Source organism: Acipenser ruthenus, chromosome 8 (genome assembly GCF_902713425.1).
Source record: "Acipenser ruthenus chromosome 8, fAciRut3.2 maternal haplotype, whole genome shotgun sequence".
NCBI classification, from domain to species: domain Eukaryota; kingdom Metazoa; phylum Chordata; class Actinopteri; order Acipenseriformes; family Acipenseridae; genus Acipenser; species Acipenser ruthenus.
This window is the reverse complement of record NC_081196.1, coordinates 43,189,744-43,207,626: the sequence shown is the minus strand read 5'-3', so window position 1 is coordinate 43,207,626 and position 17,883 is coordinate 43,189,744. Positions and strand designations below refer to the sequence as shown.

General features: G+C 38.4%; 1 protein-coding gene across 1 annotated transcript in view; it reads left to right on the top strand.

Annotated features, from left to right (window-relative positions):
- Window positions 1-16,377, top strand: part of LOC117406638 (E3 ubiquitin-protein ligase SH3RF3-like) — a 138,231-nt gene extending 121,854 nt beyond the window's left edge. The window contains exons 9-11 of the mRNA XM_034010817.3: window positions 328-668; window positions 6,443-6,786; window positions 13,132-16,377. Of these exons, the coding sequence (XP_033866708.2) occupies window positions 328-668; window positions 6,443-6,786; window positions 13,132-13,300 (854 nt within the window). The 3' untranslated portion in view covers window positions 13,301-16,377. The remainder of the gene's footprint in view (window positions 1-327; window positions 669-6,442; window positions 6,787-13,131) is intronic.
- Window positions 16,378-17,883: the final 1,506 nt, after the last annotated feature.

Genomic DNA, 17,883 nt, shown 5'->3' with positions numbered 1-17,883 from the left:
AAGCAGCAAATAATATTTCATAGGACTACTGTTTCTATGGATTCCTGGGGAATTTTGGCACATTGTGGGGGTTGTTTAAGGTAAGGTAATGGAATTAATATTGTACTGACAGTAACTGTTACACTCATCTACCCTTTACACAAAACAGTATTCCAAGGCAAAACAAGTCAAAATGATTAAAGGATGAATATATGCCTTTTATTTCACTTTATTTTCTTCTGTAGTATTAAACAGGATTCAACTGACTGATTCCTGGCACCTGGTTTGTAGGCGAGTGTAGGTTTGCATTGCATCTAACACCGTCTGTTTTCTTTTTCCATGACACAGTGCATGCCGCAGCTGAGACACAGGAGAGGCCTACAGCGACTGTCCCTCCTCTCAGAACTCAGAGCTCGCCCTCACGCTCCCCGGTGACTGTGGTTCGGCCGCACTCCATGGTGTCCCCTCAACACATCCACCAGCCACCTGTCCCAGGTACCCCGGGCTCTCCGTGTGTCCGGCCCACCTTCCCACTCACCTCAGCGGCTGCCGCCATTACCCCTCCCAACGTGAACGCTGCCAACCTGAACGGAGAGGCAGGCAGTGGAGCATCCCATCCCTCCTTGCCCTCCCTCTCCACCAGCACTGCGCCAAGCCTGCCTAAAGCAGAAGAAAAGAAACCAGAGAAGGTAACCTTTCAAGAATCCACGCATAACATTTTTTTTTTTTTTTTTTTTTTTTCTTAATTTTTTTTTTTTCTATTTAAATTTAGTCGTCGCCAATTATTTTACCCCGGTTTTCACCCCAGTTTAGCATGCCCAATTAGTATCTGTATCCCCGGCTCACCGCTCGCAACCCCCCCGCCGACTCGGGAAACGGAGGCTGGAACACGCGTCCTCCGAAACGTGCTCCTTCCAAGCCGTCATTTTTCGCACTGCAGATCCACAGCAATGCCACCAGACCTATAGTGCCGGAGGACAACACAGATCTGGCGGCTCCGCTGCAGAGCCACAGGCGCCCTATCGGCCACAGGGGTCGCTGATGCGCGGTGAGCCGTGGATTCCCCTGCCGACTTAAGCCCTCCCTACCCGGGCAGCGCTCAGCCAATTGTGCGCCGCCCCCTAGGAACTCTCGGTCACGGTCAGCTGTGACATAGCCTGGACTCGAACCAGCGATCTCCAGGCTATAGGGCACATCCTGCGAGGAGCGCCTTTACTGGATGCGCCACTCGGGAGCCCCACCCATAACAATCTTACCTGTATAAACCGAACAAGACGAAAAACTAATTACAGTAGACAGTGTTTAAAAATAAAACAAAACAAAAAGAAAACATTAGAACATTTGTCTACAAGATTCGTTATGCCATTACAATTTTTTTTAAAAATTCTGGTCACTTTCATTACAAATAGTCATAATCATTACTTCTGGAACACCAAGTAAGTGCATTTGTTATATACATATTTTTTTGTGGGTTGGAATAGTGCCAGTAAATTTACTGTATTCAATTGTATTGCATTCCATTATCTTTCTGTCATTCTTTTATATTATTTCAATCTTATTTAAATACAAAACATTTTGGACTGCCCATGCACATTGCCCCCCACCCAAATCTATAGCAATAAGAATGTACACAGTTCTAAAACAAGAGGGGTTAGGTTCTCAGAAATCCATTTGATTTTTTCTAACTGGATTTTTTGGCATGAAAGGTCAATACAGTCAATCGCACTATTTGGGATATACTGTACCTTTATGCTGGCAATCGCTATTTAAAAGATTTCTGAGCACTAATTAGATGCATTTGGTCTTCTTGTTAGGTAGTTCACAATTTTGATAAAATACTAAAAATTGCATTAGTGAGAAATGGAGTATGTTTTATCTTACGAATACCTGTAACAACCTACCGAGAATGCTAAATCTGGAGTAAGTTAACCAATTAGAAATATTAGAACTACTTTTAGCGTAACAACCTTATTTTGCCCTCAGTGCTTAACACCTCACAATTAGGGCTTAGAACACACGTTTCTCACACATAAATATAAAACAGTGAGTGTAGGAACATTTGCTACAGTACCTACTCTATTGTAGTCGCTGTTGCTTTTTGTTTTATGAAGTTATTGATAAACATCAGCTCACGGCACATTCCACATGTGCTATAAATCAACACTTCATCCAAAAGGCATTTTACAGCAAATGGTTTTAAGGTTATCTCCAGACTGGTACGGATTGTTGAGACTACTATAGATTCCACTCCAAATAGACTAACACCTGCACATTTCGAGGTAAGAATTTGCACCTCCTGTTTGAATATCCCCTATATTCTTTCTTTATAGGGGCTTCACTTCTCAGTTTACTTTTTTTAGTGTTACATTATGAGGCCTCATGGTGTCTTTCAGCAGTTTTACTGTCAACAACTCGGTTCATTGGCTATAAAATTGCATAGTACTGCTGAGACCATCATCAGGTTTTCAGACATTTCACAAACAATGTGCCCCCATAAAGAAGTCTACACATTCTCATCATCCCTGCTACAGTAGTGTTGTGGGTTTGCAGCAGTTACACTTGAATAAACTTCAACTCTTTTAACACAATATAATCATAGAAAAATATCATTTCTTAACTTAAATACCTTTTTACCAGAATTATAATATTTTCGGTATTGTACTGAGAAATGAATAAAAAATAATACATCGGCATGACAGTTTTTGAGTTGAATTCTCTTCCTTAGACTTTGCTAGTCAGTCTGAAATGTTGAAAGCGTAAAACACCCTTGCAGTTAAGATAGTGTATATTTCACAGCAGCTCAAAATTCACTACCCTTCCACAAGTACTGGGATACACATGGCATATTTTCAAAATGTTTGCTCCAGTCTTTTATTTAACATCTTTATATCTTACAAAAATAGAACCTGTCAACTAAAAAATATAATATGTTTAAGCACTTTCAAGGTGTTTGTTTCAAATAAAATAATAATAATAATAATAATAATAATAATAATAATAATAATAATAATAATAACAGGAGTTAATTAGTGACTGTAGTAAACATAAATGTGCCCAGATGTAGTCCCAGAACAGAATGCTCAGGAGGGACATGACGGCCCCCACACAAGGCTTTCCATCCACGCTCCTCAGGCAGTGAGAGGAACAAGCCGTCCCCTTTTTATATTCCACATAAGACACAATCTTTAATCTGAATAATGTTTTGTATATATGAAACTTTTCTGGGATGTTGGCAAATAAACCTGCAACAGTATGGAATAGTTTCATGAATACCAAACATTTCTTAAATATACAAAAGGATTTTAAATAAAACAAAACCATGAGGTAAAACGTTGTGTCTGGGGCCCTTAGCCTGAAGTCGATATTTATCTGGATATATTAAAAGCCACCCAAGAGACGTAGCTGAAACCATAATCCGGTGTGAGAATGGGAGATTTGATTGGAGCATTTCACAGCACTGGAGAACCACCCTGGATTTCACCAACCCTTTATTTTTCGGGGTCATCTCTGTATCAGCAGTACAAACAAATTAGAGGAAGTGTTTTACAATGACTTTCCCGTTTCTCTTTAAAGACAATAAGTTAACCAAGGGCAGCCTTTAAACAGTTGTATTCTACACAGACATTTAAGAAAAGTTTCATTTTTAAACCGGTGTTGAACTATGCAAATGTAATTTTAAGTGCACAGTTAGTTGACATCCCCTTGGGGCTAAAATCTGTAAACTAAATACATACCTTTTAGGTGCTGCACACTTATGTGGAACATTCCACATTTGGTCTTGCGTTTCATAGCCTTTGTGAATCTGGAGGCTCTGTGCTTCCCCTGGTTTTGGTGGTCCCATAGCATCTCCCTGCTCCATAGTTTTTGTCTGAATATCTTATCTGCTTATTCTGAATCTCAGTGTGCTGAGGATCCTCCAATTCCCACATAAATTAATGGCAAAGTGCATTAAACTCTTTATTACTTTTTTTTTTTTTTTTTTTATAAAACTGTGACAGAGAAAGAATGAATCTTGGTTATAAAACTCCCTTCCAACCTGTGAGGGCACTGTGTAAAGGGAACAGAGTGCCCTGGACTGGATGGTCTGACAATTCATTCCCAGGGTTAGGTGGAAGTTGGACATCTAGAAAGGGGGACGGAGCCATCGCCCCAGAAGGGAAGCGATGTGGTAACCTTGGATTGGAGGACAAATGGTTGCACTCATTAACCAAGGGGATGTAGCAAGCTGATCTGTTCCTTTGTTTATGGTTAAGCTGAACCGGAAGGAGTACTGTGAATTACTGTGAGTGTTTTTTTTTTCTTTTGTCTAAAAATCTACTTGTTTGTTATTATAGACGGCTAACACGATCCGGAGCTGACGCTTAAGGCCAGCACTAAACCCGGACAACATGGCACCATTGTACACAGATAAATTGTGTTACACCACAAGCACTATAGCACTCTCTCTGGACTTGTGAACGTGTGTCTTTGTGGATCGTCACCACTACACTTGTGCACTGCAAACCACTTTGCCACAAAAACCCAGTGACATTTTCAACAATAACTTAGCAAAGGAGACACTTGCTTCCTAGCTTGCTGTATGAATCATTATGCTATGCACTGTGGGGGTTTTTTGTGACTATTTAGCTAACATGGTTGTAAAGACAGGAGACTTGCAGTTTGTTTTTGCTAGGACTTGTTGCTGACAAACGATTAGAAGTTGCAAACTGTAGTAGGTTCTTAGTAGGCAATTCGTTTTTTTTATTTTTTGTTATTGTCAGCAGGCAGTATAATGGACTTAAAATAACTCAGAGGTTACCTTTTACATATAGGAACAGTCTAATTATTTCTGCTTTTGTGAGTCATCTCCAAAAGCTGTAGGTCAAATACATTTCTGTTTCCCTTGGCTTTTTACCAAAAATTCACTTTGCAAATGTTAACGGATAGAGCCCCTTGGCCACAATTCTATGATTTTTTTTCTGTTGCTTTTAGAGGCTTGTCATTTATAAAGATATTGAGCTATTGCATTTTCACAGCCCAATGCACAGTAATTGGGGACTGGTTTTCTCAAATATGGAGGTCATGGGTTATTACTGGAGATTTCTAAATTGCAAGCTGTAGGAAAAAAGAATACTACATTGGCTATAAAGCTGTAATTTAAAAGATCCAGTTAGCACATCTGGCATGCTTGAAATAATGCATGGCACAATATTTTAAACTGATATAACCATTACTATGTAGCATTATTGAGCCTGGTAAGAGGATTCCAGTCACTACACATGAACCTAAAAGGCAGTTTTCCTGTAAGGCTTCAGTATACCTGTTAAACTACAATACAGGGATGAATTATTTTCAAGGAGACTTGTCCATGCTAGTTTAAGCTACAGCAGTTTCCTATTGCTGAGTCACTGAAAAGCTGGATGGATTGAGAGTGAAATTGTCTCCTCTTTTGCCACGTTGGACTTCAGCAATGTCCAGGGGACTGTAATCACTTAAATGGAATTGCTGTTAATCCTGCCACTTGAGAAATTATAAGGACTTCACCAAGTAGGACATACATTCACAGCATTCTTAGTCCCTTCACATGATTCTAAAAATGGCTATAATAAACATTTTTTACATTGCTATATACAATTACAGTATAGTTTCTTCACAATGTAAATATATAAAGTATAAAGGGTGACCAGTGCTCCCCACCCATTGGGTGGAGTACACTGGTCATTCAAATGTAATTATGTATGAATTGACATAGGATTTCTTAATTAGATTCTACCCTATAAAATTAAATTTACATCCGTTGTGGCAACTGGTGTGCTGACAAGGTATGAGCCTCAATGGCCGAAGGGCCTCTTCTCCTTCCCAGTGTTTATTGTGTTCTTCTGTTCATGTGTGTAGTAAACATCATCTCATGGGAAACGTGTACATATAGAATTCTTAACTGTAAATCTAATGGATTGTCTCAGCTATTCAGCCTCTGAGGTGAACATGAATGATTGTAGTTCGGAAGAGGCCTTCTAAAGCTAACAGGGCTTTCATTTCTTGAAACTAGCTGTAACGGCTGTGGTGCCTTTGTTTGAAGCACTGTAATGTGTAAAAAAGTATAAGAAAAAGTGCTTGACATTACTCCCTTTCCTTCAGTCCTGGACTCAGTTATCCAGCAGGTAATGCCCACTGTGTTAGCTATTAATATTGATGCTTAATTGATAACAAGTACTTAGGGTATAACTTTATGATTCAATTGGCTAATTTAAATGCAATTCTATATATTGTAGGTTTTAAACAATTCAGTCTACCACTCTCCGTGCACACTGTTTTGGATTGAAAGCTTTCTAATTTAGTTCCATGATCCTAAAGATTTCCAGTATCAGATTATTTTTTATTTTTTTATCTTCTCAAGAAATGATAGCAGCTCATGTAGAACCTTCAGAAAAAGATAGGTATGTTTCAAGTTTTTAATATTGCTGTATTTTATATTTGTGCGCAGAAGGAGAAGAAAGGAGGACTACTGAAGCTCTTGTCAGGAGCATCTGCAAAAAAGAAGTCCCGCTCCTCACCTTCTGTCTCTCCCACCCACGAACCCCAACCACAGGCAGCAGCGGAGGCACCTATACAGGGGGCCATGGGTCCTGAGGTGTCATCAGTGTTGAATCACGGGAGAGCAGGCTCCTGTCCCATCGAGAGCGAGATGCAGGGAGCCATGGGAATAGAGCCCCTGCATAAGAAGTCTGGTTCTTTGGATTTGAATTTCTCAGTCTCGCCTCCTGCCAGGCAGCCATGCTCTTCAATGGTGGCCCTCCGTCCAGAACCCAAGCCCCTCTCAAGAGAAAGGTAGGATACTACTAGCCTAATCAATGTAATTCAATATCCTTTTGAGCAAGGTTTTCAAAGGGTTAACTCTGGTCTGTATTTAACACCTGTTTATCGAAAGAAGAACACCTGTTAACACTACAAAATGAAGTTCCAAAAAGCTAAGTAATATAATTAAGGGATAACTACAAGGTACATCAAGTGTATTTGGAGAAAATAGTATTGAGAGGGGAAAACCCAGGGTTTGTTACACTTATAGAGAGACTGTTGTCTCCAAGTGCATTAGATGTGTCCTCTAGGTCAGTGTTTCCCAACCCTGTTCCTGACGGCACACCTGTCTGCTGGTTTTCGTTCCAACGCAGCGCTCAATTGCTTAATTGAACCGTATCAACAAACGAAGAGCTTGAAAATAACAGGAAAATGCCCAGTTAATCACTTTATTAGTTCAATGAAGGGTTCAGGAACAGGGTTGGGAAACACTGCACTAGGTATATGACAAGGGCTTTGGTGTTTCCAAATGAAAGTCAGTGGCAAAGAGATTACACTTGTCTTAAATGGGACGTGGTATCTGTTTTGTGGCAGTAATAAGATATTTCTGTGGATCAGGACCTGATTGTCCAGCCAATATTTTTCAGACGGGAGTTATCAATGAAGAAGTAGGAATGATTAGGAAGTGAGCTAGAAAGATCCACTTTCACTAGTTCCAGGGTGTTCTGAACAATATAGAAGTGGGTTCCTTGTTAAAATAACATGATGCCAGCATCCCATTTTAAATATTCATTTTACCGGTTTCTGCCTTGTTAAATAATTTAACTTCAGTACTGAATCTGTCTCATTAAATATTCATTAGAAGAGACTTGTGCATGGTGTTTCAACCAATGAGATTTTAAAAAAATTATTTTGATGATATACATTATCAGACATACATATTTATTTATCTACATGCTCATTTGTATGCACTTTGTGAATATATGATTTGGCCCCATTATTTTCAGTCTGCTTGTGTGATGTTAACAAGAGGATAATTTAAAGCTGAGCTTTTATTTTACTTTTACTGTAATTAAATCTAAAGTTTTTGTTGTTGTTGTTGTTGTTGTTGTTGTTGTTGTTGCTAGCGTATTTCAATTCACTTTGTCAAGCACCCAAGGAGGGGAGGATGTATGAGTTTGCAAATGACACTACTTCTAAAATCTCATATCTTGTAGACTTAGCATTCAAATAATTAATTGATATACACACAAATGGTTAAAAACGGAATTTACTTGGTTACGGCTAGCGGGTATCCCTGGATGAAATAGAAGGGCATCTCAGCTGAATTTTCCACTGTAAATAATTAATGGCTATATGTATTTGGATTACTTCAGGCTTCCATTACAAGATTTGTGACGCTCGAGTGTCAGCTGTTGTTTGCAATCTAATTTAGCAAACAAATTGCAAATCTTTGAGTAGAATGGGCTGCCATTTAAATTGACTGTTCTCCCTGTTGCTGCTTGAGGACAGAAATATTTTTAAAAAATTGAATTGAATGTTCTGTTCCAGGACATTGTTAACTAAGGAGTGTTTTCATTATGTATAATAGAGTATTTCATTTAAAAGTGCCCTCAGCTTGTCTCACACTATACATTTTCATTTTGTTTTACTCAGCTCTGGTATGAAATGTATACATATAGTGACAGGGTGTGAGAACTAAAACATACTGTATGGCTTTGGGTTTTTAACAAAGATTTATCAGCGTAGTAATTCACAGTAATTCATTGATGATTATGATTAATGCCTTTATGCATGCAGAAATGAAAATGAAAGCGCGTGTAGCTTTCCTTACCTATCTCAAGACTTGCTGCAGGGAGACGACATTCTTATAATTTCTTATTATTATTAGTTAAACTGAAATGTTTTTTTTCTGTCCGACTTTCACACTCCATAGCTCACAAACTACTGTAGGTTATGAAGGTCATTGTCACACTGACAGACTAAGGCACATTCAGGGACTGTGGGAAACCTTTGACACCGAGCCAATTCTCTGTTTTCAGTTTTCTTATGATAGGTGTTGAACCGGTTATCCGATTTGGATACAATTTTGTAGAATTAAAGAATTATTTATGAACTTGGTTCCTTTTGCATTCATTCTGCAAATAAATATGTGAATTGCAAGTAGGTCAAAATAGCCTCAGAGGGTGGTGATGGCTGTATGAATGGTGGGATACTTTGCAACAATCTTGATATTTATTGGATGAATGCTTGGCCTCTGTGGTAGAGTAGAGGCTCGACCCATGGGGTGCACAGGTGTGTGGGTGAGCACGTATGTGTGTGAGTGAATTAGAGTTTGGTGGCTGGCGGACATCTTGGTGAAGGGACATCCTGTAACCAAGATGGCCATCGTTTGCACAGCCACGTGGTTTTTGATTGTTTGATTGAACGATTTATTGTTCAATTGAGAGAATGGTCGAATGAGGAATGTGGCCAGGTGGTGGTTGATTAAATGGTTAATTGTCAATCATTCTCTGGCCACATGGTATAAAAGGAGAACAAAGAGGTTTGTTTGTGGAGGATGTAAAGAAGAGACAAGTGAGAGTGAGAAGGGGAAAAGGAGAGAAGGAGAGTGGAGAAAAAATGAAGGACAGAGAGAAAGAGAAACACTGGAATAGCAAAGCTTGGGCCTTTTGGGTTTGTTTATTTGACAAGTTCTGTAGTGTTTGTTTAAACCTTTATTTTGTTCCTGTGTTTTGTTTATTTGTTATTTGATTATTAAAAGTGTGCAAAAAGCACTTAGACTGCAGTTCTGTGTCTGGGTTGCCACAGCCTCTAAATTCACCCACTTTCAATCTAATTGTGAATGCCTTCCTTGGCTTGAAACAAAGTTATTCAGGGGATGATTGACTGTATGCTGATGGTGGCTGAAGAATACTATCACTGTTACAAATGAGAATAAATGAGATTTCTACACAGCGAACGTCAGAGGCTGTCAGTTTGGGTTTCTCTGGCGCTGACTGTTTTATTAAACAGATATGCATACAGTAATCGTAACAGAAATATATACAATTATTTCTCATTGTCTAAACAATTGTCAAATATTTTTCATTTAGTTTTAAAGACTTTTATTATTACTATATGTTCTACCATTGAGTGTTTTACAATAATAAACAGAACAGCCCAACAGACCAGATTATAAATCATGTATATATTGTAAACACTAGAAGTTTGTAATAGATGTCTGACAGCAATAATCATTCATTGACACTGTACTTACTGGAAATTTCGCCATCCACCAGCTCCTCCACAGTTTCAAGATAAGAGATGCTATGCCTCCTTGCCAAAGATAAACATGCATTAATTTCCAAAACATGCATTAATTTCCAAACCATGTCACTGTGGCACCCTCTGGGTAAGATGTATTAAGTGTTATGCCTCTGTCCAACTTTGCTGTGTAACAGATTTCAGCGGTAGGCAGACGCGTCTCATATTACATAGTTGAAAAGGAAACTCACTTTACTTATTTTCAGGTCCATAATTTATAACCCAGTAATGGACTTGGAGTTGCCCATTTGATCAGCGAAGAAGTATGAAGGTTGTGAGATATATAAATATATGGACAGGATTACAATGCCACTCCATATTTTCACATGTGTGCTGTTGACAAGCAGCAGATAGAAATAAACCGACCTTAATTATAAACACATTTTGATTTGTCTAAGAGCTAGGCCTAATCTGAGAAAGTCTGCTCTGTTCAGGTTCTGAAAAGGAGAACTCCCGACAGAGAATTGAAGAGGCTGTGCTGATGAATAGATAAGGGAACTCTGGATCTCTGCCCTTTATTCCCATCGGTGATGAAAATGTGCACTTCTCAGAAATACCTTGAATGGTGATGCCTGTGGGACTAATGAAGAATACCTATGTGAGGCAGCTCCTCTCAGCTTACTAAATAGGTACAGGCACATACTGAATGTGTACAGATGTTCGGATTGGCCCTCGGCAAGGCAACCAACATCCATTCGCTAATTCCTAATAGTTTTTTTTGTGGGATTCCATTTGTAATGCTGTGAAGCTCTCTCGATTCCTAATCTTGATTCAGAGTTACTGTTACTGGGCATCTGTAAGAGGTGGGGGTCTCTCTGCTGCAAGCCTGATGTCTTGTAGATTTCAGCAGAAAAATCTATTAAAAGATAGTGAATCTCTAGAAGCCAGTCAAAACACATACAGTATGAAGAAAAAGGAATGCCTTCCGCATATAGCACTTATTTAAGTGATGAGTACAATTATTAAAGGCAATTTTCAATCCAGGAACAAAGCTGTCATACTGGTAGTATTTGCGATGTCCTTCACCAGGCCTTATAGATCCCCCTCTCTTCTGATCATTCAGAACCATGGACGCACTGATTCATTGTCAGGCCGAAAATGATCAATTGATTTTTGGAGGTTTGGAACTGAGATTAATAACAGTGAGATGCATTGTGGGTAGAGAAATTACATTATAGTAATGGTGCCCCAGACTTGGAAGGTTTTGCATTCATCAGTTATTATTATACAAATACATGTTCCTCTGTAGGCATTTATTATTGAGGGAGTAACAGACATTTATGTGTCTCTTTCATTTTTATAATTCATTATAAGATTTTGAGATCTTGGATTTGTGAACTTTGTGAAAAATGTCAAAAGTGTTTGTGATAAGTCTAGTCTCATAAAATCCTAATATTTAGTTGTACGTGTCAGATGTCTTCTGGACCTTTGCCAGTCTTACTCCTGTTACCTCCAGCTGATGTTTGCAGTGTATTATAAAGTTAGAAGTAATGTACCAGCCACCTGGTACCTTACTGGAATGTTGTTCTTCTGTTCATACAACAAAAAAGAGGTCCATGCCTTTTGGCCTAGCCAATTCTCTGCTCAGGTAAGTGACATCAATGTCAATTTGTCATTGTACATGCCTGGTACACACTTGTTTCTCACAAGCACAAGTGGTCACATCAGTTTGCTATACTTTTATAAATGTTCCTTTAAAAACTGTGCGAAATTACATTTGTTATACAATATAAGGCACCCTACACTTATTACAAATCACACAAATAAAGATTGTACGCAGGAATAGCATGTGTTTTTAGCTTGGAGTTAGGTGTGGTGTTTTACACACAGGATGGAATCTGTACACAGAGCAAAATGTACTGGAATTATGGAAAATAGTTTACAGTGATCACTGGGGTAGTCTAGCCGGAACTTGTTAGAACACTGTTCCAGTACTTTTTTTTATAGGCATTGAACCGTGACTTAAGAACTAACTTAAGAATCTTTGCAGATTTGTTATAAAAATGCTTATATGGCGCCCTGACAGCTCTAATTTTTGTGCCTAGGCACCGTTGAAGGAATCTCTTTTCCGTGGGGAAATCAAATTAGTCTTTCTGCATCTTGGCATTGAATAGGCACTAGGAACAATGTGCCACTTTTGATGGTACACTCCGAATCAGTCTACGATAAACAGCATCCTTGTGATGTAATGAAGAGAACATTAGGAACTTCTATTACAAACAACATGCTTTCAAAACAAGCCTAATTTGGCTGGAAAACCGCCAATTTGGCAGCAATGATCGAGGGAATAGCCTATAAAAGTCGCACGTGAGACACATGTATAACCTTCGAAATGTTACTTCAAGTTCGTAAAATTTTTGTTTAAGAAAATATACATTAATTGACGTTGCAGTACTTTCAGATGTAGGACTACACCACTGACTGTGATTGGTTGATTTCAGACATGTGATTTATAATAGATGTAACAGAAGGTTTATAAACAGAAGATTTATAATAGATGTAACAGAAGATTTATAAAAGTTGTAACAGAAGGCTACTCAGAGATGTGCGTTATTATGGTACCCTTATAAAAGTTTCCCACAGTAACAGCATAACAAAGTGTAATAGTTAAAGCATAGGTAAGCATTGTAAAGAATAGTGAGGTATGGTAAAACATACTGAGAAACATGGCAAACCAGAGTAAACTATGGTAAATGTATAGTGTAACCATGGTAAAATAACTGTACCATGCAAAAACATTTATAAGGGTGGTGCCTCGCCATGTGCAAATTCCTCTATTCTGTTCTCTCTTCTGAACTTCTGAACATATTTTAACTTGAAGTCTCACTTACAAAGACCATTAGTTCTCTCCTCCATTGTTACCTGGCAATCCTGAATCTCTTAATTGGCTTCCCTTACTGTATAATATATTTAGCTTCATACAGAATACATCTTCAATGATGTTTCATTTTAATAAAACAGCTTATCCTCCTTTTAATTGTCTCCCTGGCTCTTTCATTCCAGTATTAAAGTACTGGAAGGCTTTCCTTCCCAAGCAGCGTTCTTATCAGTTTTTCCCCTTTTGTTTCACAGGTACCGCGTGATTGTACCCTACCCGCCTCAGAGCGAAGCGGAGATCGAGCTGAAGGAAGGAGACGTTGTGTTTGTGCACAAGAAGCGCGAGGACGGCTGGTACAAGGGCACCTTGCAGCGCAGCGGGAGGACAGGTCTCTTCCCAGGCAGCTTTGTAGAAAGCTTCTAAGAAGCTCGGCTTTCTCGTCAGCTGCAGCCGCCGCCAGGCCGCAATGTAGCACACACTTATTTTTTTGTATTACTTGTTGTTTCATGAAGATTCCAGCTGCCAGAAGGGGTCCTCCCCTCTTCAGGCGGATATGCTACCCAGCACAAAGCAACTATGTGACACAAGGGAAACGAGAAACCCATTGACATTCACTGCCATTACTGCTTCCAAAGAAATTTGAAAGAACATGAGCCCATGTACAAGCACACGCAGCTATAGGCACACAGAGGACATAGAGAACCATCCTATGAGGAAAAAGGCTTGGAGTGACTGCACTTTTATCAAACTGTACCTACAATAGTATGTTAAAGTAGTGCCTTCCCTCATGGAGCCACCAACCAACAAGACAGACCGACCGACCAGGAGCAAATCATTCACATTTTTACTCAAACAAGCTACATAGATTAAGTGTCTTTTTTTTAAATTAATATTTTGATATATTACTGTAACTTATTTTGGAGCAGCTGCAGTGATCTCTTTTTAGTGCCCTGCGTGGGTTAGCTGTTAGGAATGTCCATGCATTTGATGTGTTGTTGTACCGTAGACTAAATAGAGAAAAGTATTAATAGGCAGCAATAACAAAGATGGCCAACGAAATAGGGAGGGTTTGAGTAAAACCAACCAGCTTATTCCATTGAATTTTTTCAGTTTGCTATAAAGCAGATTTAGTGCACAACAGCACATCGCCCAAGATTTCAGTATTATAAGCACACAGAAATACTCTTTATTATAGGCCTTTATTAGACAATGTAATGTATTAAATGTTTTGTATTTGTTTGTATTAGCATTACTGAAAGGGTCAAATTCTTATTACTGCTTATTGTCAGCCAATATTGCATCACTGGAAACATTGACTGATTTATATCATGTCTTGCTTGAAACATAAGGCATTATTAATTCATGTTAACTCCCTTCAAATAAAACAAATCATAGCTTTTGAATAGTTTCCTAATATTAATAAAAATGTAGGTGGGTCCCTCTTGTTTACATTTTCACTGGTCTTTTATAACTCCTATGCTGTGAATAAAGATTGTTTGGAGGACCTACAAAAAAAAAAAAAAAAGCATGATCCCAGAGCAAGAGCAGTGAAAAAGAGTTGTTTCTCAAGAGCAGTGAAAAAGAGTTGTGTCATAAGAGCAGTGAAAAAGAGTTGTTTCCCAAGAGCAGTGTAAAATAGCTGTGTCATAAGAGCAGTGAAAAAGAGTTGTTTTACAAGAGCAGTGAAAAGAGTTGTTTTACAAGAGCAGTGAAAAAGAGTTGTTTTACAAGAGCAGTGAAAAAGTTGTTTTACAAGAGCAGTGAAAAAGTTGTTTTACAAGAGCAGTGAAAAAGAGTTGTTTATAGGTGAATCTCCCACCATTTCGAGCAGGACTGCATGGTGAATCTCCAGGTAATGCTCAAGTTGGGGCGTCGGGTCGAGTGTTTACTTTGACTGATGCAGTCATTTACAAGGGAGTTCGACTTCAGATATAGTGTAGAGATTTATTGAAGCAAAAATGTGGTCTGCTGGTTAGATGTTATGACTGTGAGTTTACTTTGTTGGTGTATTGAGCTGATCTGTGCATTTCTCTGCAGTTTACTGTAGGGTACAGTTTAGCTATCTTTTTTTTTTTAAGAGGCTTGTCTACCTTTCAGGGTAATGGTCATGTTAAGTTGCATAGCAGAGTTTGTCTTCTTGTGACACTGCAGTTAGTTGTGGTGAAAGTTGTTGATATGGGTCCAAGACTTCATTTTCAAATGTATAATCATAGTGTAGGGAATGGAAACTTACTTGAATCTTAAATGTAAAAGCATCTGGTCTGTTATACAGGCCAATAACTGTCCCTGATGTGGGGAAGACCAAGAGGTCAGACTGAGAATTAGCAATAGTTGGGCAGAATGTTTCTTCTGCTAGCCAGGCCTGAACAAAACAAACAAACCAAAACATTCCAAGAAAAGCACATACTTTAATAAAAAAGCACATTTATTTGAAACCCCCCAGCTTTATTAATATTATTATAGGTGGATGTTCTGTAAGTGCTGTATTTCAGGTTTTAATTATCAGTATATTATCAAAATATATGAAATTTTATTTATATATAAAAAAACACATAACTCATTATCTGTCAATGAGCCAAGATTATTATCTTGTATTTTTACAGTTTATTTTATTTAAAACAAGATGTTTATTTTATTTAATACAAGATATTTTTTTTTTCTTATCATGACTATTTTTTTTTACAGTATATGCACCAATTTTAAGATTATTTTAATGCGTAAGTATTTATACATTCGTACATTGTTTCTAAAGCATCTTTATCTGCAAGACAATGTTTTGGTTGGTCATTTTAAGAACTGGAAAGAACTGAAAAGAATATCACTAGGAAAAGCATATCTGCTGACATGATTACTTTTCTAGTTGGTTTCAAGTGTTTCTCTCCTTTGCAGGAACAGTAACATATAAGAATAACAGCCAAAAGAATGTAGGATCCCAGTGAAAATATGGGAACACTTGGAGATGCATTTACCAACTACCCCACCAATTCCTAGTAAATGCTAGCAACTGTCAAGCCTACACACTGCCTCAGTAGAGGACAAATATTGAAATGTGAGGATAGATATATAGTCTGTTATACGAATATATAAGATATAGACATAAATATCTTTATACACATAATGGGCTTATCTGATGTTGAAAGCTTTTTCTCATAAGCTTTTATTTTTCTTCATAATAATTGCCAAATATTACACTGCTTTGTGCTGATAAAAGGGAGGTTTCTTAATGAAATAAATTGCGGTATGAGGCAGACTGAAGTTTTTCATTTGAAAATAAAGCACAATTTCGCCTTTGGGATTGTATGTTGTAAATGATAATCGTGTTGCAGTATGGGATGAACCCAGTAAGGCATTAAGGTAGAGCACTGCAGCTGAGAGAACTGTGGTATTATTTCAGAGCTCTCAAAACAGACTGGCTGGAATTCATAATGTTCCACACTTGTAATAAGACTACAACTGAAAAGAGTGTGTGCAGAATAATAATAAAAACTTCTTTAAAACAAGTTTTGTGAAGACTTTTATTCACCTTTTATGAAAGAGACAATTTCTCTTAAAAATATCCTACTTTTTTATTTTTATATACAAGTTTAGTCAACATTTGGCAACAATCTTGTTATTGTTAAAATGCATTTTAACAAGAGATGCCTTTGTTTCAGAATGTTTTGACTGGTCATTTTGCACATATTACACAGTGTAACAATTTTTTTTTTTTTTTTTTGTTCCTGGGTAGTAAGTGTTATTTCCTAATTGCTTATGCCTCAAAAGTATAGAAAATGGCTATTATTCCCCACAAACTTTGCTTTTGTGACCAGGACAGTGATATTTTGAAATTCACCTATTTTCCAGAACATTCCAGATAGATTCAGTGCTGAGTAAACTTGGAGTAACTTCTAGAACTTTCTAGAACTTTCCAGTAATATAAATAGTAGTATAAATACAGGGGCCTTAAGCCCACCAGTTCAGTTTAGTTCCAGCTGCCTAAGTGGATACATATCTGCATTTTTCTGAGATGGCATCAAGAGGCTGCAAGCATCCGGCAGACGCATTTTGCTATGTCTGCGGCCAATTTATCAAGACAAGAGCGAAAAAGTACTCCGTGGAAGCATCTGCTAAGATGTGTGAGGCCTACAAGGCATATTTCGGCATGCCTGTCGGGGATCAAGACAAACCCTGGGCACCTCATTTCACCTGCGAGCACTGCAAAAAAACTCTGGAAGGTAAGATGGACAATTGTTGCTTGGAATTTTAGGTTATAAAATTTGTTAAAATTTTTAAAATTGTAAAAGTTTTTAATTTTAAAATGTTTTACAATTTTCAATGTTATTGAAAAAATATATCATATATGAAAAATGTTGCGAGAATCTCTTACACATTAGTCATGGGTGAAATAAATGTATTTTTGTAGGATGGTACAGAGGGGAAAAGAGAGCCATGAAGTTCGCTATCCCAAGAATTTGGCGAGAACCCACTGACCACTCAAGCAACTGCTACTTCTGCATGGTGGACCCTTCCAAACGTCGGACTGGCAAGAATGCACCTGCTATCACGTATCCGGACCTTCCTTCATCCATCGCCCCGGTGCCACACTGCCATGAGCTCCCCGTACCCACTCCTCCGGTGAGAGAGCAGCCGTCTTTAGAAGAGAGCAGCAAGTCAGAGAGCGAGGAAGACGTTGTAGATCCAGATGACAATTTCAGAGGTGGAGCGGAGGAGAGAAACCCATACTACCCCAACCAAAAAGACCTCAACGACTTGATTAGAGATCTTGGTCTCACCAAGTCCAATGCCGAGCTTTTGACGTCTAGGCTCAAGCAGTGGAACTTGTTGGATGAAAGTGTGCAAGTCGCAGATCAGGGGAAGCGTCACCAACCTTTTTCCAGCTTCTTCACCCGTCAAGATGGGCTCTGCTTCTGCCACAATGTGACCAGTCTGTTCGAGGCAATCGGAATCGCCTGTAACCAGAATGAGTGGCGCCTCTTCATTGACAGCTCATTCAGGAGCCTCAAAGC